A 26,320-nucleotide genomic window follows, 5' to 3' on the forward strand; every position below is an offset into this window, starting at 1 on the left:
TGTCTTGGGGCGGATTCCGATTTTCTCAAAGTGAATTCCGGTGTTTTAAAGTAATTTTTTTATTAATGTAAAATATTAGTAAATACGAAGGTCTAAAGTGCGAATTCAGATATTTTGTAAGTGAATTCCGGTGTTTTAAAGTAATTTATTATTATTGTAAAATATTTGTGATCGACTACGAAGGTCTGATGTGCGATTCCGATATTTGAAAGTGAATTCCGTGTGTTTATATGTTTTCAATGTGAATTCCGGTGATTTTCGGTGTTTAAAAGTAATTTATTATTGATGTAAAATATTAGTAAATAGGAAGGTCTTAAGTGCGATTTCCGATATGTTGAAAGTAAATTCCGATGTTTATATGTTTTCAAAGTGAATCCCGGTGATTTAAAGTAATTTAGGCTTATTATTAATGTAGTAAATACGAAGGTCTTCAGTGCGAATTCAGATATGTTGAAAGTGAATTCCGGTGTTTATATGTTTTCAATGTGAATTCCGGTGTTTATGTGTTTTCAATGTGAATTCAGGTGATTTTATGTGTTTTAAAGTAATTCAATATTAATATTAATGGAAAATATAAGTAAATAGGAAGATTGTACGGGCGAATTCTGATAGCTCCAAAGTGAATTCCGGTGTATGGATTTGGTCAAATAATATTGTAAGTTAAAATTAGGACTGAAATGCTGATGTTTCATGCATATAATTACTGTTTTAATAAACTATTAACCAATCTCTAATTACAATACATTACAACGAATTGCAACGAAAGAAAACATAAGTTTCTTGTCAACAAAAATCACATACACGAGTTATCTCCCGTGAACCTCCGATTTGAACAAAAACCAGTGACGCTTAAACTCATACTAAATTGTTATTTTGTGTTTCCACAGTCAATATTTTTGAAGTTATTGGTTGTTATTTTGGAGTTATTGGGTAACTCGACGCAAATTGTTTTTTAGTGTTATTTTGGAGTTCGGCCTATTGGGTAATACGACGCGCCCTACGTTATTATCATAACCATGATGCATATATTTGAAATGAATTCCGGTAATTCTAGCGGTGAAGTAGAAGATGAAACGCACGTTCTTCTCCATTGCTCCACCCACAATAATCTTCGAAAAAAGTTTTTAAGTCGTCACATTAAAACTAGTTTGAATGATTCTATTATGCATATAATGAACGATGATAAATGTATACAAGATGTTGCAACATTCGTATATGAAATGTTCAAGAACAGACATTAAATACCATTTGCTATGTAAGGCCTAATATAATATACCTTAAAAGCATTAGTAATATAATTTAATATACTTTTAGAAACCTCTGTAAACCTTCTTCTATGTTCTTTGATGTTTATTATTGTATTGTACTTTGTATTGTCATACTCGTGTATATCATGCAGTTGTGTAATAAAGCATTATTATTGTTATTATTATTATTATTATACCCACAGGGCCTTTATTTGGCCTGTGGGGATATCAAAATAGTAATTCGTTACATTATAATGTATTATACATTTAAAATAAATTAGTTTTGTGGGAGGAATCGGGGGTTTTCAAAGTGAATTCCGGTGATTGTAAATGAATTCCGGTGATTGTAAATGAATTCCGGTGATTAGTCGGAATTGGAATTGGAATTTCGTAAGACCCGTATTTTGACGTTTTATACATTTAAAATAAATTAGTTTTGTGGGAGGAATCGGGGGTTTTCAAAGTGAATTCCGGTGATTGTAAATGAATTCCGGTGATTAGTCGGAATTGGAATTGGAATTTCGTAAGACCCGTATTTTGACGTTTTAAACCCTCGCCACCGCCCCCACATCTTCTCTCTAAATGTTTAAAAAAAAACAAAACAAAAAAAACAAGTATATATGCTTTGTGCCCAACAAATAATGAACACATAAAGAGAGGAATGAGTATACATGAACGTGCTTTTCACACTCGGCAAACCTCAACAGATTCCAGTACCCTACATGTACCGGAATCTGCCGAGGTTTGCCGAGTGGTGCTTTTCACTGATATGTAACATGATATCTGGAATTTAGTATTATTGCCCGTATTTTGATATTGCATACCATCCCCCCCACCCACCTTCCCGTAATCATGGTAATATAGTTTAGTACCATCCAAGATAAGTAAATTTCTTATACACGTGCCAGGTTGATTTCCTGCGTTCTGGCTTATAACTTATACTATAGTGCCTACAAATTTATACGTTAGAATTTCTGCTCTGAAAGCGGCTGGTAGCTCCTCCCCTATTTGGTATTTTGAAGGGTGACATATATCGACTGTACCTTTGATTTGAGCGCCAGATTTAACAATTGGCTCTATAAATATTATCGTTGAGAAATATTTGGGCTAAATATGTTTATTAAGTCGATGGTTGTTGATGGATTTAAGTCCTACGCACAGAGAACAGAAATAAATGGCTTTGATCCATTATTTAATGCAATAACTGGATTGAATGGAAGTGGAAAGTCGAACATTCTTGATGCCGTTTGCTTCTTACTTGGCATAACGAATTTGACACATGTAAGTAAAGTAGCATGTAGTGTAGACTAGGCCTACAAACCAAATTTTATTTATAAGCAATAGCTTTGCAATTTGGCACATAAATTATCAGTGAAGTTAGAATTTCAAAATGGTTAGATTTGTTCTCTGTAATCCGGGTATCATTTAATTATTAATTAAAGGAGCTAAATCGCTAATATTTGGGACCTAGAAATTGACACAAATGGGTCAGAACGCATAGAGTAATATGAATGTATATAAACTGATTTACATTCAATTATTTCCGTCTTTACTCTCATTTCAAATCAGTTATGTTCGGCGAAATACGCCTGAAGTCGCAATCTAAAGTAAATCTCTAGCCTCTGGTTATTCACATAGCATCACGCTAAGCTTGTATTGCGTATGCTCTCCAGTCCAGGTAAGAATTATCATGTATGCGTCACCGTCTAGCCCTTGTTAAAAATGGGCTGAAACGCATTATGGTACACGATTCGTGTACCAATGGTAATTTTTATACGCTCACATTGAAATGTGGACGTATATTGCCGTCGCCCCCGTCCGTCCGTCCGTCGTCCACAATTTCTTGTGAACTCTCTATCATCCCAATTGTTTTAAAATTGATATATGTTGTTTACATTAGTGAGATGAAGAAGCCTATTGCATTTCAATAATTTCCGTTTATTACATCTAGAGTTATGGCCCTTGTTTCACTTTGTTGAACCTTGTGAACGCGCTAATGCCAAAAGTTAACATACGATCTTTGTGAAATTTATATGCATTATTTAATTTAGTGAAACAAAGAAGCCTATTGAATTTCAGCAATTTCTGTTTATTACGCCTAGAGTTATGGCCCTTGTTTCACTTTATTGAACCTTGTGAACGCTCTAACACCAAAAGTTATTATCCAATTTTTCTGAAGTTTATATACATTATTTAGATTACTGAAATGAAGAAGCCTATTGAATTTCGGCAATTTCCGTTTATTACTTCTAGAGTTATGGCCCATGTTTTACTTTATTGAACCTTGTGAACGCTCTAACACCAAAAGTTATCATCCGATCTTTCTGAAATTTATATGCATTATTTAGATAACTGAAACGAAGAAGCCTATTGAATTTCGGCAATTTCCGTTTATTACGTCTAAAGTTATGGCCCTTGTTTCACTTTATTGATCCCTATGAACACTCTCAAGTCAAAAGTTATCATCCGATCTTTCTGAAATTTATATGCATTATTTAGATTGCTGAAATGAAGAAGCCTGTTGAATTTCAGCAATTCCCACTTATTATGTCTAGAGTTATGGCCCTTGTTTCACTTTATTGATCCTTGTGAACACTCTAAGTCAAAAGTTAACATCTGATCTTTCTGAAATTTATATGCATTATTTAGATTACTGAAACGAAGAAGCCTATTGAATTTCAGCAATTTCCGTTTATTATTCTAGAGTTATGGCCCTTGTTTCACTTTATTGAACCTTGTGAACGCTCCAACGCCGAAGGTTATCATTCGATCTTTGTGAAATTTATATGTGTTATTAAGATTAGTGAAACGGAGAAGCCTATTGAATTTCAACAATTCCCGTTTATTACGTCTATAGTTATGGCCCTTGTTTCACTTTATTGATCCTTGTGAACGCTCTAACGCAAAAAGTTATCACCTGATCTTTGTGAAATTTATATGCATGATTTAAATTAGTGAAACGAAAAAGCCTATTGAATTTCAGCAATTTACAATAATTACTTCTAGAGTTATTTCCCTTGTTTCACTTTGTTAAACCTTGTTAATGCTCGATTTATGGTAGTTATCATCCGATATGTATGAAATTTATATGCATCATTTAAATTTGTGAAACAGATCTATTGAATTTCAGCAGTTTCCGTCAGTAATTTCTAGAGTTATGGTAATTGTTAACGTTTGAATGACAAAAGTGATCATGTGATCTGTATGAAATTTATATGCATTATTTAAATTAGTAAAACGAAAAAGCCTGTCAAATTTCAACAATTTCTGTAGATTACTTCCAGAGTTGAGACCCTTGTTTCAGTTTGTAGAACCTTGTTAACCCTCAAACGACAAAATTTATAATCTGATCTGTATGGAACTGTCTTGTAAAGGCCCCCAATTACCTACAAAGGAATAAATATGCGACAACCCTTGCAACCGCTCGGACGATTAAGCTGCTGTGGGCGTATGTTTTGTTGCCTGGTAACCTATCTTTTTATTTTGTCTTAAATATTGGATATCAGAAGCCCATCTTTTCCCGGTAAGATCACAACATGGTAAATACCATAGGCCTACTTGTCGTGTTCGGGTGCACAAATGGGAAAATCAACATGGCTGTCATTTTGAAATTATTTATTGTTTGTCTAATGATGATGATGGTTTTTACAATAATGCGATTCCTTTATGACTTTATACTACATTATTTGAATAAGTGCAGACAAAACCGCAGGTAAGATATGTTTTCTTTCAATTCGTATATATATACTCTTACATTTGGCTGTCTATAAGCATAATATTACATGTAGGTCCATGCTGTACACACTGCAATGTATTAATTATGTTATAGAAATGTATTTGACATCAAACTAATTGACACAGAGAAAACTAACTGCGATCTTTGTTTCCACCTTCAAAATGTGTATGAATTTGAAATATTAAAGATTTTTATACTATTATTCTTCTTGAAAGTATGGCCCGATCAGCACCAGAAAGAAGTAAATGCACGCAAATTCAACAATTATTATTTTGATAACTTATTGGAGCAATCGATGGTTGCCACATCAGAATTCAGAAGCCAATAAGACGTGGAGACGATTATTTGAATAGGGAGGACTACTATTCCATTTTGTTACAGGGCATCTGTGACCACTCTGGATGATTTATTGACATTTTCGTTGGGCCCCCAGGAAGGGTCCATGATGCAAGAATGTTACGAAACTCACCATTTTTCAATAGCTGGCAGGCAAAAATGGGGGACATGAAACTTTTGGGAGATAGTGCATATATATATGTAATGATTTCCCATTTATTCTTACGCCTAAACGTGATAATGGTATTTTAACACCAAATGATAGAGCAAAGAATACTGCAATAAGTAGGAAAAGGGTCATTATTGAAAACTCTTTTGGTAGACTCAAGTGTAGATTTCGAAGGCTAAGAGACCTACTAAATAATAAGTTAGACGTATCCGTTCAATAAATTGTTGCTGGATGCACTCTTCATAATATATTATAGACCAAGAGCCAGTGACGCAAAAACTGCCTCATAAGTAATAGAAGGTTTGACCATATTAATTGGCAGCTATTGATAGGGCAAATTCAAAACATCCAGTCTTACAAGGTTCCAGTGGGGCATTTGGCTGGGAAGGGCAGATAAAAAGGGCCAAAAAGGGCTAAAATTTGCCTCATAAGTAATAGGATCAGAATTAGTTCTAAAATGTTGCCATACAATGTATGAATATAAAAAATATAAATCTGACTGGGAAAAGTGGGGCCATGCCCTTTTCTGACTGGCTTAAAAAGTGCCGACGGGGGCCAAAATTTGCCTCATAAGTAATATAGTTGAAATTGGTGCCAAATGTTAGCTACATGTATGTATGAGCCGATTCTAAAAATATCAAATCTGACAGGTTTTAGTGGGGCACGTCCCTAATCTGACCACTTAAAATCTGCCCGATCTGCCACGGCCACAAAAAAGGTCCAAATTTGCATCATAAGTAATACGATCAGAAATAGTTTTGAAATGTTGTGGTGCTATATCTGAATATTAAAATGCAAAATCTGACCGGAAAAAATGGGGCCACGCCCCTTTCTGCCTGCCCTAAAAAGTGTGGACGGGGGCCCAAAAATGCCTCATAAGTAATAAGATTGAAATTGGTGCCAAATGTTAGTTAATTGTGAGATTCTTCCAAAAATATCAAATCTGACTGGTTTCATTGGGGCAAACCCCTAATCTGACCACTTAAATGTGCCTAATCTGCCGCGCCCACAAATAGGGTCAAAATTTGCCTCATAAGTAATATGACTGAAACTGGTGTCAAATGTTAGCTGTGTATTAGTCTGTTCTAAAAATATAAAATCTGACTGGTATCAGTGGGGCATATCCCTAATCTGACTACTTAAATATCACAACCCACCACACCAGCAAGGTGAATACACATTTTGTTATCACTTTAAAGTTAAATCTACGAACTGAAATATGATTCAAATTTGTGTCAAATGTCTGTGAGTAGGTTCTGTTTGACTTATAAACCTTTCAGAACTTTCTATATCTGGCCTAAGGCCGTGTTGAATTGATTCCTTGTTTCTCCTCGCCCGCGCGCTTAGGTCGAGGACCCCGAAAATCGTGCGCTTACGTTTTTAACACAAAAAAAAAAATTCAAAAAATTACGTTAATAACATCTAAATAAAATTCTACCAAACATCAGAAGTCAATTCTCGTTGTTTATTCCTCGTTACGAACTAAATAAGTAAGTGCACGCACGCCTTACAAAATGGTGAGCTATGCCGGGACATAGGTAAATTCGCGTACCGGTCGGCCTAATTTATTGATGTTCAAGGAAATAATAGTGGCCCCGTTCGTTCGTTTCTGGAGTTTAACGAACGAACGAACAAACGGGACCACTATTATTTCCTTGAACATCAATAAATAAATTCGGCCGACCGGTACGCGAATTTACTTATCTCGACTTGACTTCGGTGGTTATTCCCAGCACTTTCACGTTCGATGATATTATCGAAACCATCTATACATGTAACTCAACAAGCAAATCAAATATCGTCTAACTGGAATGTTTCCATTGTATTTTAACACAAGAATACGGAAAATTTATATCAAAATATGGTTATTTCATTTTTTAAAAAGTTAAACAAAGAAGCCACTTGTTACCAAATTTTAGTTTGTTATTAAATTTATTTAATTAAATATTATCTGTGTTTTTATTCTAACCAATAATATAACTAGATTATTTATAATATTATTAAAAATGGTACACAACCCTCAGACTATATAGGTATTATGCCAGACCACTTTGTGTTTTGAAACCCACTTTGTGTTGTGTTTACCGCACTACCGCACATGATTGCCAGAGTGGTGGCAGGAGAAACAAGGAATCAATTCAACACGGCCTAATGTACACTTGTTAAATGATATTAAGGATGTAACGAGTCAAAAAAAATTGAACCGGTTAACCGATGGGCAAAAAACCGACCGTGACCAGTCAACCGATTCACTTTTTATTTTTAGTTGCGGAGTTATTAATCGCCGGTACTGTACGCAGGATTAAAGTTTACTTTTTAACACTGTTTAACTTGAATATAAACTATTAGACCCCAAGTCCTAAGAAGAGTTTATTTATTGCAGCTTATTTTGTTTTTCATTCAAATTTCTCGGAAGGAAACATTGCGTCGTCTAACAGTCAAAAAGGTCATGGTCTCACGTGGTCGTCACTCGCCGGGTACCAGCACATGCCGTTGTGTGACAGATCAGAAAATTAGTGTTTGACCCGTTATAATTATAGGAATATTCTATGGCCCCCACCTACCTCCATCTCAATGTGCAATGTTATAATGTAATCCATTAATAAAATATTTAATTCGGCGTCTTTATTCACGCGCACAGCATTACTTTCATTTTCATACGCATTTAATAGTCAACCTGTAGTCAAGATTACCCAGCCCGAAGATACAACGCAATAAGTCGCTCTTTTCTGGAGAGTCTTAGATCACGGTCAAAACATTATTATAACTGTAGGCTTATAGTCCATGCCATTTTCTTAAATTTATATTTATAAATATTGCCGTATTAAAAGCTAATACTATAAAATTCGTATGTTTACCACACGTGACTGAACATGTGACCCCATCGAGCCAATGAAACAAAGAAAAGATTATACCATTTGGCCACGTGCCAGAGAGACGAAAGATACTTTGTTTACGGCATAATTTTTCTTACTACGTTTTCGAGCAGCGAATACGACCGTTTTATTACCGGGAAAGTTTTGTATCAACGTGTAATATGAACAAGAGAGCCTGGGCTAATGCTAGTTTACTACTAGGTCGATATACACTGACATTTTTATATAGAACGAATAACGGTCACGGGAATATTGAACCGGTCAGGTTGCAGAACCGAACCGTAACCGGTCAACCGAGTAACCGTTTACATCCTTAAATGATATAATCCATATGTGCAACAAACAAACTTTTCTATTGTAGGTATATCTTCGTCATTCATATATTGGTGGCATCCAAAGTTGGAAAATTATTCTTGGGACTCTGAATTGCCCCAAGGACCTTTATTGGACAAAACTGCCCCATTCTGAAGAATGCAGCAGTGTAGTCACAGTCAGTGAACCAGTGAAAAGATGGTACATCACTGCATAATGATGGAACTAATTGTCTCAATATATCTCAAATTATTTTGCGACTGTATTCCAACCACTATCCACACATTTCCAACACAAGGATATCCAAGTAAATTGATCATAACATATGTTGCTATGGAACGGACAATATTATGTTTGGGCAGGTTTGTCGCAGCTATATGAAAAAGCATTCTTGAATCTGCGTCTTCGTGCATACATGTCAATGTAGAATCCTTGTTACACTGAAGAGACCTGTTTACATTTGTAAAAAATAACACTCCATCCAGAGTTACATACAATGGCAAATAGTCAGTACTCATTCAATTGTTACCTATGTACTGCACAAGAGATTTTTTGAACTTGTCATTTTTGAATCCTGATGTAATTATGTACTGCACAAGAGATTTTTTGAACTTGTCATTTTTGAATCCTGATGTAATTTGATGATGGCAGTCTCATGTTTGGACCTGAAATGGTGTATTCTTGGTCTAGATCTAAAGAACCAGCACGTCTATCTCTCTCTATGTCCTTTATCGATGTTTTTTAATTTCTGTCAAATACAGCATGGATCTCTTGACTCGACACACTTAAAATATTTTAACCAAAATATAATGAGAAATTGCACCAAATGTTGCTGTGAGGTCTCCAAGTAAATGAAGAAAAACCATTCCATCTATCACTGTACAGTCAATCCATTTAGGCTCACAAAACTATTCTGCTTTCAAGGGCCTCCAAAAGTAAAGATGTTTGAGTTGATATCATGGTTTCATATGGCATTGTGTGAGCGGATAAGATATACATGTAGTAATTATCAGGTCTAATTTATTTTCGATAAAGCAATCTACTCTTTATATCATTCTCCATTTTCAACTGTAGCCTACATCTTGCCGTTCTTTTTCGTTTGTTTTAGGTACCGTTAGATGCAATTGGGTTTGGTTTTGACCGTTTTATGGGTTTATCAAATCAGGAGGGGTCTGCAATAACTTCTGAAATCAATTTGTCACGAGACATGTTACCATTTTCAAAAACGTTTAAAAGGAAATCTGTTGATTAATGTTAATTAATATATCCTGTTGCGCATTATTCTTGAATGGATTAGACATGTTTACAATTCTTTCAGTAATTTCGATGCGATGTGCTGTGTTCTTCTAAATATTAGCTTGTCTCAATTCAGAAGTTACATCTTTAGGTCTGGAAATGTCTAAATGTTCAAACTCCAACTATAGTTGCCCTCATATAATTTATTGAGATATGGACCATCTCTGTCTAGCTGCTATGGAATTTCTATGATGATACTAATATACTATTCAAAAAAAGTAGGGGATATTTGATTTTTAAGTGTTATTAAAGTCACCTAATGAAACTGACGAAGAAACAAATGACAAAATGAAATGAAGTTCACATTCATCGATTTATTCCAAATGATCGTTAGACTAAGTAAGGCACAGACTGACCATTATAAGGGTAAAATGATACCCGGGGTCAAACAGCAAAGTTACCACAGCATCACAACCAAGTCAGTAACGGGTAAATCCTCCTCTGTTTGCCAAACAAGCATTGATCCGACGTGGCATACTCCTAATGAGACGTCTAAGGTCATTTTGATCCATATTGTCCCATTCCTGTTGCAACGCAGCAGCAAGTTCTTGGACATTGGCAGGACGTTGTTGACGTTGACGTAACCTCTGTCCAAGCATGTCCCAGACATGCTCTATGGGGGAGAGGTCGGGACTCAGTGCTGGCCAAGGTAATGTGGTGATGTTCTGTTGTTGGAGGTAACCTGTAACGATCCTGGCCCTGTGACATCTTGCGTTGTCATCCTGGAAGATGAAACGGCGGCCATGACGTCGTGCGAACGGCACAACATGGACTGCCAAGATGTTGTCCCGGTAGTACTGGCTTGTAACACGCCCTGCAACAACATGTAAAGCCGTTCTTCCAGCAACAGTGATGCCTCCCCACACCATAAAAGAACCACCCCCAAATCGATCATGTCTGATGACGTTAACGTCTTGGAAGCGCTCGTTTCGACTACGCCACACCCTCCTACGTCTGTCCAAAAAATCAACAGTGAACCTTGACTCATCTGAAAACATCACATTGCTCCAGCGTCGATTATCCCAGTGTTGACGATCCCTACACCAACGACGTCTTGCCTGAATGTGATGATCTCTCAAACAAGGGATCACGCGAGGACGTCGGGCGCGAAGGTGACCCCTATGCAGTCGATTCCGAATTGTCTGGCCACTCACTCTCACACCAGTGTCGGTTTGAAGACGAGCGCTGATCTGATTTGCTGTGATGACACGATTTCTCAAGGCCAAGGTACGGATAAATCGATCCTGGGCTTGAGTTGTCGCCCTTGGTCGACCTGAGCGTGGTCTGTCCTGTACAGATTGTGTATCACGGTATCTGGACCATAGCCTGCTTATGACAGACTGAGAAACATTCATCGTCCGCGCCACAACCGCCTGTGTTGTGCCGATCTGTAGCATGCCAAGGGCACGTAACCTTTCATTTTGGGTAAGCCGACGCATATCAAAATTTGTTTTCTGGTCACTAAAACAATTAAACTGATGTTTCCACCCTGGAATTCAATGCCACAATGACTGTAACATTCAAAGTCAGAGTCGTGCAAATCTTGGGTTGGACCCCCATGATGATCCCAAGCATCACCTGCATTCCATGCGGTAGCTATTGGTGCGTTTGGGCGTCACATGTAACTGGAAATGTTTCTTCTGTTAGGTTCTATAGTGACTTTTTTCGTAGTCATTTGCATATTTTAGTATTATGCCCCCAAAATCAAATATCCCCTACTTTTTTTTGAATAGTATACTAAGCTTCTTCCTATATGGTTCCAGATTTAAAAGGATTGGAGTAAATGACCATCTTGTCCGACAAACAGGAAGCTGGTTATAATTGTCAGTTGTTTCAGTATAGGTAACCAAATAACCAATGATATCTGTGGAACCATACCCTGTTCTTCCTGTGAACTGTATGTTAATTCGTCTCCAGTTCTTCAATGCCGTTGTAACTAATACAGTGTCCATAACGATTTAAAATTAAAATATCAATTACTTTTCTTCGGCTTCCTGTTATACTCTTCATCGCCATTACAAGAGTCAAATGTTTGGACGTTTTAATTTTGCCACCGAGCAACTAACTCAATATACATGATACGTTTTCATCTTAAACCCGTCGTTTATTATATAAAAACAGGCACAGCATATTTGGTTTGGCTGAACCCCACCCCGAACCCTTTTGAAAAATCATGTATCCAACCTTGTGAACAGCCTCGTTCTGGTCAAAATACCTCGTTCCAAAAACATGGCAATTTAAAAAAAAACAAACTTTTGGAACTCCAGACAAACGTGGCATTTTGTTTTTACCACGTTACAACGTGGCAAAATTGTGGCAAAAATTTATTAGCACGTTTTTGCCACGTTTGGACGAAAATGCCGAACGAGGCATTCTGAGGTTTATAGTGCTATGTCACAAATCTTTGCATTTATCGATGATTTTCCGAGAACACCTCTTTAATGGCCTCCTCAACATTCATTCTATTGTTATAAATGACATTTCCTTTAGTATTTGATGATAATAATGTCAATTTCTCTTATTCAAAGTAATTCACTATCTTCCTTTCAAAATTGAAAATAGTAAAATCACCAAATATATTATTATCTTTGCTGCTATCCTCCGAAAACAGATTTGCAATGTACTGATTATACAGTTCTTTTGTTGTGTATACGTTTTTTGTCCCCCGCCTTTCGAAGAAAGCAGGGGACTATTAAAATGGGTTCGTCCGTCTGTCTGTCTGTCCGTCTGTCTGTCTGTCCGTCACACTTTTTGGGACACAATAACTCTCTTCCTAATTGAGCTAGAATGTTCAAACTTGGTGTATGTGTTTATTAGGTCAATGCCTTGATGGAGTTCGAAGATGAGCATTTTCCGCTTAGGGTAAGCAGAGATAAGCAATTTGATTGGTTGATGCTTTGGGACACGATAACTCTCTTCCTAATTGGGCTAGAATGTTCAAACTTGGTGTATGTGTTGATTAGGTCAATGCCTTGATGGAGTTCGAAGATGAGCATTTTCCGCTTAGGGTAAGCAGAGATAAGCAATTTGATTGGTTGATGCTTTGGGACACGATAACTTTTAATTGAGCTAGAATGTTCAAACTTGGTGTATGTGTTTATTAGGTCAATGCCTTGATGGAGTTCGAAGATGAGCATTTTCCGCTTAGGGTAAGCAGAGATAAGCAATTTGATTGGTTGATACTTTGGGGCACGATAACTCTCTTCCTAATTGAGCTAGAATGTTCAAACTTGGTGTATGTGTTGATTAGGTCAATGCCTTGATGGAGTTCGAAGATGAGCATTTTCCGCTTAGGGTAAGCAGAGATAAGCAATTTGATTGGTTGATGCTTTGGGACACGATAACTTTAGTTGTCCCCCGCCTTTTGAAGAAAGCAGGGGACTATTAAAATGGGTTCGTCCGTCTGTCTGTCTGTCCGCCTGCCTGTCCGTCCGTCTGTCTGTCCGTCACACTTTTTGGGACACAATAACTCTCCTTCTAATTGACCTAGAATGTTCAAACTTGGTGTGGGTGTATATTAGGTCAATGCTTTGATGGAGTTCGAAGATGAGCATTTTCTGCTTAGTGTAAGCAGAGATAAGCAATTTGATTGGTTGATGCTTTGGGACACGATAACTTTAGTTCTAATTAAGTGAGAGTGATGAAACTTGGTGTATAGTTTTATTACATCAGTACCTTGACTAAGTTCGATGATGAGCATTTTCTGCTCAGGGTAAGCAGAGCGATAAGCAATTTGATTGGCCGAGACTTCGGAACACAATAACTCTCCTTCTAATTGAGCTAAAATGTTCACACTGCTTCTAATTGAGGTAGAATGTTTAAACTTGATGTAGATGTTCGTCTTGACTGAGTTCAATGATTAACATATCAATCTCAAGCTAAGCAGAGATAAGCAATTTCCTTGGTCGATGCTTTGGGACAATATAACTTTGATTCTGTCTGATAGAGAGTGATGAAATTTAGTGTATAGTTGATAAACAGTTTGATTGCTCGATACTTTTGAAAAAAATAGATGTGCGATTAATTAATATGTGGCATCTGTTTATTTGCGGATTTCGGCGGGGGACATCAGCCTCACTGTTGGCTTGTTTCTTCAATAATAGATTCTTGTAAAAAAAGATAATGCCATGAAATAATGTAATATTATATTTAAAGGAGATAAATCGCTATTCTTTGGCACCTGGAAATGGACACAAATGGGTCACATCACTTATAATAATGTAATATGAATGTATATAAACTGATTTACATTCAATCGTTTTTGTTTTACTGTAATTTCTAATCACTTATGTTAGCCGAAATAAGCGACGAGTCCGAATTGAATGGCAGTCTTTGGCATCTGGTTATTCCAGTCTACGCTGGTAGTATTCTCCTACATGGGATATGTTTAGCCTCGTTCATCGCATCGCTTCATACAAATGTTGGATATCAGAAACCCAACTGTTCAAGGGTAAGATATCAACATCAATGTTGATTTAAATTGACCATTAATGTAGAAAATGTAGAATGATACCACTTAAATTGGAGGTCAGTCGTGCTGTATTGAATTTCCACTATGTTGTTGAAAACTGCAAATTAATAGTGGGGGCGTCAAACTATTCAGCATGAGTATTCAACCTTTGGGTGGGTAGTCACAATTAAGTGGTCAGATTAGGAGTTTGCCCCACAGAAACCCATCAGATTTTATATTTTTAGAACCGACTAATACATAGTTAACATTTGGCACCAGTTTCAGTCATATTACTTATGAGGCAAATTTTTACTCGATTTGTGGGTGTGGCAGATTAGGCACATTTAAGTGGTCAGATTAGGGGTTTGCCCCAATGAAACCAGTCAGATTTGATATTTTTAGAACAGTCTCATAATTAGCTAACATTTGGCACCAATTTCAATCTTATTACTTATGAGGCATTTTTGGGCCCCCGTCCACACTTTTTAGGGCAGTCAGAAAGGGGCGTGGCCCCATTTTTTCCGGTCAGATTTTGCATTTTAAGATTCAGATATAGCAATACAATATTTCAAAACTATTTCTGATCGTATTACTTATGATGCAAATTTTGACCTTTTTTGTGGGCGTGGCAGATCGTGCAGATTTTAAGTGGTCAGATTAGGGACATGCCCCACTGAAACCAGTCAGATTTGATATTTTTAGAATCGGCTCATACATAGCTAACATTTGGCACCAATTTCAACTATATTACTTATGAGGCAAATTTTGGCCCCCGTCGGCACTTTTTAAGCCAGTCAGAAAAGGGCATGGCCCCACTTTTTCCGGTCAGATTTATATTTTTTATATTCATACATTGTATGGCAACATTTTAGAAATAATTCTGATCCTATTACTTATGAGGCAAATTTTAGCCCTTTTTGGCCCTTTTTATCTGCCCCTCCCAGCCAAATGCCCCACTGGAACCTCGTAAGACTGGTTGTTTTGAATTTGCCCTATCAATAGCTGCCAATCAATATGGTCAAACCTTCTATTACTTATGAGGCAGTTTTTTCGTCACTGGCTCTTGGACTATTAAGTGACGGTAATTATTGTGAGGATAACCCAGATGGGTGCCCAAGGGAAAATGATGACAATGAATACTGGTAGTATTTTAAAAATTCTTTAATGTACAGTGATCAAGTATTTCTTAATACTACATGTACTGTGATACGGCATGTATCGTGAATAAACCCATTATATATAACTAATTTGAATTGAAATAATCAATATTCAAAAGTTGATCTTATAGTTTATCAAGTAAGCGACCCATCATGTCCTGAAAGGTATTTTGAAATGTTTCCATATTCTTTATGAGTTGGGAGCCACGGTGGCTAGGTGGTTAAGGCTAGGTGGTTAAGACGCTGGCTCGCTAGCCTGGAGGTCGGGTGTTCGATCCCTGCATTGGCCGAGAAAGTTCATCTGGATTTTCCGACGTGGTTTCCCCTTGTCAGTGGTGCAGAACAGCTGTCTAGTCCTTCGGATGATACGAAAAACCGAGGTCCCGTGTATACATTGGAATGCACGTAAAAGATCCCTTGGCAGTTGGAATTCGATATAAGAGTAGGCGATAGTGCCGCTGCCCGGGCAAAATTTCCCTCATAGCACACTGTATGGCATATGCCCGTCTTCATTAGCCCAGTATAGGAGCAGAACAGTAGGACGTTAAACCCCATTTCATTTCATTTCATTTCTTTATGAGTTTGTCTGTTCTTTCCGTCATCTCTTGGTCACTTTCTTTCATGTATTTTAAATTTTCATCCCCATCGCTATTCCTCTTGCGTAGTTTCACTTGATTATTTGATGAAGATGGGTTTGAACTGCTTAGCTCTGTCTCTTGTCTCTCATCAATTTGTGGAGTGTCCAACCTCAGATGGTCTGTGTACGGTAATTCCATCGGCTGTAGCTGTAAGAGTGTAAGTACAAAATTGATATCGTGACGATCGCCGATCAAACGATTCATTTCTGTGTAAAATGCAAATTTGGTTGGCGCCTTTCCAGTAGTAGAATTATACAAAACTGCTTTTTTGAAACCAGTAGTCAGGCCTCGAAATGTTTAAAAAAAGCTACCTGTCGCAAGCGACAGGTAGTTTTTCTTCATACCTGTCGCTTCAGTAAATAACCTGTCACTCTCAATTATCAAAGACTAATCACATGACACATATCCATACATGTAGGTACACACACACACTCTTAAATTGTTTACATCTTGACGTACATTGCTCCATACACACATAGTAATATTAAACCTTTTTATTTCTTTGACATCGAAATGCCAAAAAGTTCTTGAAAGTCGGCAAATCTGCTTTGGCTCAGATTCATACAATTCTATCATCCGTATCCACGCGAATTCCGCCAAGTATCCTGGTACCAAACTTGCGTACCGGTACTAAATCGAATACTTCGCCGTTGAGGTGTAGAATTCATATTTTAAAATATCCGTAATACATTGATTATCAAAACACGAATCACACCTGTGCATGGTACCGTATTTACACGGGTAGACTAATCACCGGAATTCATTTACAATCACCGGAATTCACTTCTAAAATCTCCGATTCCTCCCACAAACCTCACTTATTTTAATGTATAATACATTTTGATCTCTCCACAGGCCAGATAAAGGCGCTGTAGGTGAATTTATTTGAAAGACTACTGGAATTCATTTCAAATATATGCATCATGATTATGATAACGTAGGGCGCGTCGTATTACTATTAACCAATAGGCCGAACTCCAAAATAACACATAATAACAATGCGCGAATTACCCAATAACTCCAAAATAACAGCCAATAACCCCAAAAATGTTGACTGTGGAAACACAATATAACAATTTAGTTGAATTTATGAAGCTTCGCTGATTTGTGCCCAAATTGGAGGTTCACGGGAGATAACTTGTGTATGTGATTTTTGTTGACAAGAAACTAATATATACTTTCGTTGCAATTCGTTGTAATGTATTTTAATAAAAGATTGATAATAGTTTATTAAAATAAACAATTTAATATTATAGCTATATTTATTTATTTATAATTGCAAATTGCGCCGATTGTCACTTTCGGTCATCGACATCGTAATTTGTTTAGAAATAAATAAATTCTCATTCTCATGTTAGGCCCTATCATAGTTTATGTTTTTTGGAGGTGTGATTGTGTGTGATTTGTCACCTTTTACAATGACAATTAACTGGTGAACATTCTATATGCCTACTATTGGCATATTGTTAAAATTACACTTCATTTAATCTGGACTGCTTCATGCTACATGTACAACGGATTATCTATGAAATCATCCAAACCATTATTGATGAGACTTTATAATTATTTGATTGGCAGATTATTACTAAGTTAATTTTAGAATAAACTTAGCTCATCTACATTCGAGAAATGTTCGGTTTGACATTTTACAAGGATTACTGCTGTGTTTTTATTATGTTTCCCCGAGTTGACCATCTGGAAATATCGTTTTACAGCAGATACATTCTAGTATTAATCAATTCCGGTAGTCTTCGCAACTTTCATAAACTTGTAGCAATAATCCATAGTAAGAGAATGTATGTGAAAATTAGTTTGTAATATGAGCAGTTGCCGAGAAATGGGCAATTTTGCATGAGCCACTATTTACGCTAGTTTGCCTGTAAAAGAGTCAATTATTATTGGATTTTCATAAAAGTGACATCATTTGATGCGTAATGTCAATTTTAACTAGGTCAAACCAATTTAACATTTTCAATGTCACCGGAAATGACGTAATTTGGGCAAAAACTGTATTTATAGACTTCGAAACAAATAATTTATTCAAATGAGCCGTATTTGTTATTCGTTTAAAATTTTGATATTTTGATTCAAATCAACTAATAGAATGAACCCATACGATCATATAGATATCACAAAATGGTTTCTACCTTGTTCAGTTGCAGAGTAATAGACAATTTTCAACAGGCAACTTTTCAAGGTTTTTGGTCCATAAAAGTGTCAGTTATTATTCGATTTTCATAAAATTTGCACCGTGTGATACCTAATGCCATTTACGATTTCATTCAAGTAATTTAAAATTTTCATTATCACCGGAAGTAATGGCATTTTGGCAAAAACTGTATTTTTTGGCCTTTAAAACGGATATTTTATTCAAATGTGTCTGATTTGTAATATTTTTAAAATTATGATATTTCATTCCAATCAACACATAGATTGAACCCATACGATCATACAGATACCAAAAAATGGTTTCTAACTTGTACGGTTGCAGAGAAATAGACGATATTCTACAAGTCACTGTTCAAGGTTTTTGGTCTATGAAAGTGGAAATTATTTTTCGATTTACATAAAATTTTCACCATGTGATGCCTTATGCCATTTCTGATTTTATAACATTTTCATTATCACCGGAAGTAATGTAATTTTGTCAGGATCACTTACATGTAACAAATGTATACAATGAATTGATATTGCTGGATTTTGTTGATTCTGCGTACATTGAAGGAATGCCTAAAAAACGTTCAGAACAGAATTTTGATTTCGGTCAAGATATAACCAAATAATAGTCTGTAAAGGAATTTAAATTAACTGCCAAACATTCTACGCACAACGGCGCTACCTGACGAGGTAACGAGACACTTGACAGTTAATTTTAATTTCGTTGCAAACCTATTATTAAAACTTACAAATATTTAAAAATGTTGCATAAGAAAAGAAAAGGCAAGATATAACCAAATAATAGTCTGTAAAGGAATTCGAATTAACTGCCAAACATTCTACGCACAAAGGTGCTACCTGACGAGGTAACGAGACACTTGGCAGTTAAATTCTAATTCCGTTACAAACCTATTATTAAAACTTACAAATATGTTGAAAGTGGATTCAGGTGTTTATATGTTTTAAAGTAATTCAATATTAATATTAATGGAAAATATAATTAAATAGGAAGATTGTACGGGCGAATTCTGATCTTAAGTGAATTCCGGTGTTTGTAATTGAATTCCAGTGTATGGATTTGGTCAATGAAATGAAATGAAATGTGGTTTAACGTTCTACTGTTCTGCTCCTAAACTGGGCTAATGAAGACAGGCATACGCCATACAGTGTGCTATGAGGGAAATTTTGCCCGGGCAGCGGCGCTACGGCCTACTCTTATATCAAATTCCAACTGCCAAGGGATCTTTTACGTGCACGCCAATGTGTACATGGGACCTCGGTTTTTCGTCCCATCCGAACGAGTAGACAGCTGTCCTTGTCAGGCCCTCCGTCCTGCATCACTGACAAGGGGAAACCAAACCCGGAAAATCTGGATGAACTTTTTCGGCCAATGCAGGGATCGAACACCCGACCTCCAGGCTAGCGAACCAGCGGATTTGGTCAAATAATATTGTGAGTTAAAATTAGGACTGAAATGCTGATAAGAGGCTTTTTGATGAATTACAAAAAGGTTCTACACATAATTGTTTTAAAACATCTCAAATTTGACGAGTTACGATATTTTCTCCACATATGTCGAGTAATCTCCCTTTAATGGTCAAAATATTTGTAAATATTGTCATTGTATAAAGTGACAAATAACATACAATCACCACATAATAAACTATCATAACATGAGAATACTCTGAACAAAGACAATTATTTGTCAGCGGAACTTATTTAAATTGATTTCATTTATTTATTTCAAAACAAGTTACGATGTCGATGACAAAGTGACAATCGACACAATTTGCAAGTATAAATAAATAAATATAGCTATAATATTAAATTGTTTATTGCACTATATATACCATAATATGTTTTATGCATATAATTACTGTTTTAATAAACTATTAATCAATCTCTAATTACAATACATTACAACGAATTGTAACTGAAGTATACATAAGTTTCCTGTCAACAAAAATCACATACACGAGTTATCTCTCGTGAACCTCCGATTTGAACAAAAACCAGTGACGCTTCTTAAACTCATACTAAATTGTTATTTTGTGTTTCCACAGTCAATATTTTTGAAGTTATTGCAGGTTGTTATTTTGGAGTTATTGGGTAACTCGACGCAAATTGTTTTTTAGGGTTATTTTGGAGTTCGGCCTATTGGGTAATACGACGCGCCCTGTACGTTATCATAACCATGATGCATATATTTGAAATGAATTTCGGTAGTCTTTCAAATAAATATACCCACAGGGCCTTTATTTGGGCTGTGGGGATATCAAGATAGTAATTCGTTACATTATAATGTATTATATATTTAAAATAAATTAGTTTTGTGGGGGGAATCTGGGGTTATCAAAGTGAATTCCGGTGATTATATGTGAATTCCGGTGATTATAAATGAATTCCGGTGAATTCCGGTGATTAGTCGGGCCCTATTTACATGTACCGCGTGCGGAGGACAGGTAGCGCCCCCTGTAAGTAATTCCTTTTTCACATATCCTGTCTATATTTACGCTACACAGTATATTTATATATGAAATATTTTTCCGATCCAATTATTTAATTTTGAAAATTTTCTTATAAATTATTCATAGCCTTTATTTATGGAAATTGTTTTAACCTTTTTAAATGATTAAATACACCAGACAACGAGCCGTGTGCATTTCCATTCCAGCTACCACTATATTTACTGTGGTGGCGTTACGATAGAACTATTTTAGATGACCTGGGGGTGCGTTTTAATTTATTTAGATATAATACTTCATATGCTATAGACTAGTGTCAAGCAGATGAAAACAAGCATAGATGATGTGAAATCCATTGTTATAAAATTGTCTACTTCCAAACTGTGTGAGTAACTGTTGCCTACCACAGAGCGAAATGTAAACAGTGCAAATGGCGTCTTTTCGCGGTATTTCCGTGCTTAATTCTTGCATTTAGAAACAAATAATTAAATGTACGTGACGTGGATGTGAGTATTGTGGTCTTAAGTCAATTTACTGAACATCAAGTAATATTTAGTCCACCTCCGCAAGCGACAGGTAGTTTTACTTGCTACCTGTCAGACGAAAAAATCGCCTGTCGGTGACAAGTAGACAGGTAAACATTTCGAGCCATGGAGTAGAATTATACAAAACTGCTTTTTTGAAACCATCAATTAGAGTTTGGCATTTTCTTGCCACTCTCAGATCTTTGAGTCAAATACTTTCTCAAATGTTGTACACAGTTTCTCGGTAAATTCTGCCCATAATTGTCTTTGTTTTTCTCTACCAAGTCTAATTTTATTTTCCAATTCTGCAATAGATTTAGGTATTTTATCATAATTTTCAATGTGATCCTGCATTAAAGATATTAAGTATAAGGTCTCCACGCATGTCCATACGTTGTGTGTTGGCCAATTTTTATTTTCTGTAGCGCTAACAGAAAAACTGGAATTTCTCAAAGGACTGCTTGTTGAAGCCATTTGCTGATCACTCATTTCTGTTTCTTTGGAAGAAATTGTGGCACATAGTTGTTCAGCAGCATTTTCGGAAACTATCTTCAACGGTTTAGAATCAGTATTTAGAATTCTAAGTTTCGTTTGAAGCTGTTTGTCCAAATAATAATCATCATGAAAGTCTTGATATATGCTTTGGTTTATTCTAACTATACAATCATCATCAAAGTACAACAATCCATTTTTCGAATACGCTGCAATTATAATAATAAACAACTGGATTATATATACTAGCTTTTAGTGTACCAGTAAGCCTATTATCCCTTCAAGGATTATTAAAACCACTAATCACCATTCATAGTTTATTATGTTTTTTGGAGGTGTGATTGTATGTGATTTGTCACCTTTTACAATGACAATTAACTGGTGAACATTCTATATGCTTACTATTGATGGCAGTGTATACAACAAGTTGATAGATAATCATAGCCGGCAATAATTAATGTGCAATGAATAAGGAAAGAAAGCTGTTCTTTGTATAATATATCATTAAATACCACTTTATGGGTGCAACGAAATCAAATAATTATTAAAATATACCATATTATTATGTAAGATGACCATCAGTCTGATTTTAAATGGGTTTCGAATCCTCGGTTGTACGTGACAAGGAGTAGGGTCGCCTCTCCAACCTCGTGGGTTTTCTCCGGGTCCTCCGGTTTCCTCCCACTGCTAAAGACCCCTACGCGCAGGCGAATTATTGAAATAAAATTAAACCATGTTAGTCCTGAAATGACCTAGTTTGTGTCGAGTGGACATTTAACCCCATTTCTCTCTCTCTCTCTGATTTTAAATGATCTTTTTTTTCCTTTTTTTTTTTTGTAAAATAACTATTTCAACCCCTCCATGGGTATCTTCGGATGGGACGAAAAACCCAGGTCCCATGTACATATTGGCGTGCACGTAAAAGATCCCTTGTCAGGTGGAGTTCGATATAAGAGTAGGCCGTAGCGCCGCTGCGCGGGCAAAATTTCCCTCATAGCACACTGTACATGGCATATGCCCGTCTTCATTATCCGAGTTTAGGAGCAGAGCAGTAGGACGTTAAACCCCATTTCATTTCATTCCATTGGTATCGTTAGGCGGTGGCAACAACGTTATTACAGATGTCCGCGCTATAGTTTTTTATACGCCCACATTTTCGATATTCGCGTATATTGGACCGTAACTTCCTGAATTATGGCCCCTGATTGTACGAAAAATCGCGTTTTGAGCTTGTAGGCCCTATAGAGGTCATAATTTTTATCCGATTAAAAAAACGTATTATTATATCACCGTTACACCCTAAGGATGGTTGAGTTTGAATTTCGTGAAAATCGGCCCAAAACTGACAGACAAAATGGCCGCCCTTCGTTCTCAGATAGCGTAAAAATAATTTTTATCCGATGTCAAAAATCGTTTTATTATATCACCGTTACACCTTAAGGACGGCTGAGTTTGAATTTCGTGAAAATGGGCCCAAAACTGACAGACAAAATGGCCGCCGTTCGTTCTCAAATAGCGTAAAAATATGGTATATCAAGGTTGTGGACCCTATAGAGGTCATAATTTTGATCCGATTTTGTTGAAACTTGAAATGTAAGTTTATAACCTAAAGATCTTGGTTCCTATCGATATTTGCGCATATCGGACCGTAACTGCCTGAATTATGGCCTCTGATTGTACGATAAAATCGCGTTTTCAGCTTGTGGACCCTATAGAGGTCATAATTTTTTTCCGATTTAAAAAAAACTTTTATTATATCACCGTTACACACTAAGGACGGCTGAGTTCGAATTTCATGAAAATTGACCCAAAACTGACAGACAAAATGAGCGCCGTTCGTTCTCAAATAGCGTTTTAGCTTGTGGACCCTATAGAGATCATAATTTTTATCTGATTCAAAAAAACCTATTATTATATCACTGTTGAGTTTGAATTTCGTGAAAATCGGCCCAAAACTGACAGACAAAATGGCCGCCCTTCGTTCTCATATAGCGTAAAAATATGGTATATCAAGGTTGTGGACCCTATAGAGGTCATAATTTTTATCCGATTTTGTTGAAACTTGAACCCAAAGATCTCGGTTCATTTCGATATTTGCGCATATCAAATTGTAATTTTCTGAATTATGGCCCTTGATTGTAGGAAAAATCACTTCCTTTTTAGCTTGTTCTCCATCCATCTCTCGAAAATGTGGGCGTATCCTGCCTGGCAGCCGCTGGTTTTACATGAAATTTAAATTACTTCCAATAATTTTGTGCAAAAATGCGCTACCCAACGATTAGTCTGTAAAGGAATTCAAATTAACTGTCAAGCATTCTACGCACAATTCCTTTACAGACCTATTAAAGCATACAAATATTTTAAAATGTTGCATAAGAAAAGAAAAAGCAAGATATAACCAAATAATTGTCTTTAAAGGAATTCAAATTAACTGCCAAACATTCTACGCACAAAGGTGCTACCTGACGAGGTAACGAGACACTTGACAGTTAATTTTAAATCCGTTACAGACCTATTATTAAAACATACAAATATTTAAAAATGTTGCATAAGAAAAGAAAAAGCAAGATAGAACCAAATAATAGTCTGTAAAGGAATTCAAATTAACTGCCAAACATTCTACGCTCAAAGGCGCTACCTGACGAGGTAACGAGACACTTGGCAGTTAATTTTAATTCCGTTACAAACCTATTATTAAAATTAAACTTCATTTAATCTGGACTGCTTCATGCTACAACGGATTATCTATGAAAACATTCAAACCATTATTGATGAGACTTTATAATTATTTGATTGGCTTATTATTAGTAAGTTAATTTTCGAATAAACTTAGCTCATCTGCATTCAAGAAATGTTCGGTTTGACATTTTACATGGATTACTGCTGTGTTCTTATCATATTGTGTTTCCCAGAGTTGACCATCTGGAAATATCGTTTTACAGCAAATACATTGTAGTATTAATATTAATGCAAAATATAACTAAATACAATTGTCTTGGGGCGAATTCTGATTTTCTCAAAGTGAATTTTGGTGTTTTAAAGTAATTTTCTATTAATGTAAAATATTAGTAATTAAGATATTTTGTAAGTGAATTCCAGTGTTTTAAAGTAATTTATTATTAGTGTAAAAGATTTGTGATCGAGTACGAAGTGCGAATTCCGATAATTTGAAAGTGAATTCCGGTGTTTGTATGTTTTCAATGTGAATTCCTGTGTTTATGTGTTTTCAATGTGAATTCCGGTGATTTTATGTGTTTTAAAGTAATTCAATATTAATATTAATGGAAAATATAAGTAAATAGGAAGATTGTACGGGCGAATTCTGATATCTCCAAAGTGAATTCCGGTGATTGTAAGTGAATTCCGGTGTATGGATTTGGTCAAATAATATTGTAAGTTAAAATTAGGGCTAAAATGCTGATAAAAGAGGCTTTTTGATGAATTATAAATAATTGTTTTAAAACATCTCAAATTTGACGAGTTACAAGATTTTCTCCACATATGTCGAGTAATCTCCATTATGGTCAAAATATCGGATTTACAAATCATATTAAATGTAAATATTGTCATTGTATAAGGTGACAAATCACATACAATCACATACATACTCTGAGCAAAGACAATTAATTGTCAGCGGTACTTATTTAAATTGATTTCATTTATTTATTTCAAAACAAGGTACGATGTCGATGACCGAAAGTGACAATCAATCGACACAATTTGCAAGTATAAATAAATAAATATAGCTATTATATTGAATTTTTTATTACACTATATATACCATAATATGTTTCATGCATATAATTACTGTTTTGATAAACTATTAATCAATCTCTAATTACAATACATTGCAACGAATTGCAACGAAAGTATACATTTAATTTTGTTTCTTGTCAACAAAATTTGATAATGAGTGTCTAATTTACAAGTATTTAATTTCCTGACCACTGTTCAAATATTAATCATTATACATCAATAATCAATTGGGCTGTTTATTTTTTTTTTAATCCGTTAAGCGTGACGTTTTTAAAACGTTAACTAGGGCCTCCCGCCTATTGTGTAATTAATTTGACGAAGAGCGGAAGAACTATGTACTATGTTCTAAGAATAGGTTGGGGAAAATACATGTACCTCCAATGCATTATATTACGCCCTACACACAGTGATTGGCAGTTGTCCAGGAAGTAATATAACGTCCTACACGTGTTGCGGTCGTGGGGGAATTCCCAAGGGATTCCCCCAAGTGACGAACTATGTTCTAAGAATAGTTTGGGGAAAATACCTCCAAGGCATTATATTACGCCCTACACACAGTGAGTGGCAGTTGTCCAGGATGTTATATAACGACCTACGCACTTAACGGGTTAATGGTGATCGAGAAACGGTTATAAATTGGAGACCCATTATATTATCAAAATTGACAGGACAGCTTTTAAACTAGACATAAGTACAAATTAGATGATTT

The 26,320-nt window shown here is 35.9% G+C and overlaps 1 protein-coding gene across 1 annotated transcript in view; it reads left to right on the forward strand.

Annotated features, from left to right (window-relative positions):
* The first annotated feature begins 2,010 nt into the window (after window positions 1-2,010).
* LOC126817154 (structural maintenance of chromosomes protein 2) overlaps window positions 2,011-26,320 on the forward strand; it is a 151,368-nt gene continuing 127,058 nt past the window's right edge. Inside the window, exon 1 of the mRNA XM_056100213.1 lies at window positions 2,011-2,528. Within this exon, the coding sequence (XP_055956188.1) occupies window positions 2,361-2,528 (168 nt within the window). The 5' untranslated portion in view covers window positions 2,011-2,360. The remainder of the gene's footprint in view (window positions 2,529-26,320) is intronic.

The sequence above is a fragment of the Patella vulgata genome, chromosome 4 (assembly GCF_932274485.2).
Source record: "Patella vulgata chromosome 4, xgPatVulg1.2, whole genome shotgun sequence".
NCBI classification, from domain to species: Eukaryota; Metazoa; Mollusca; class Gastropoda; family Patellidae; genus Patella; species Patella vulgata.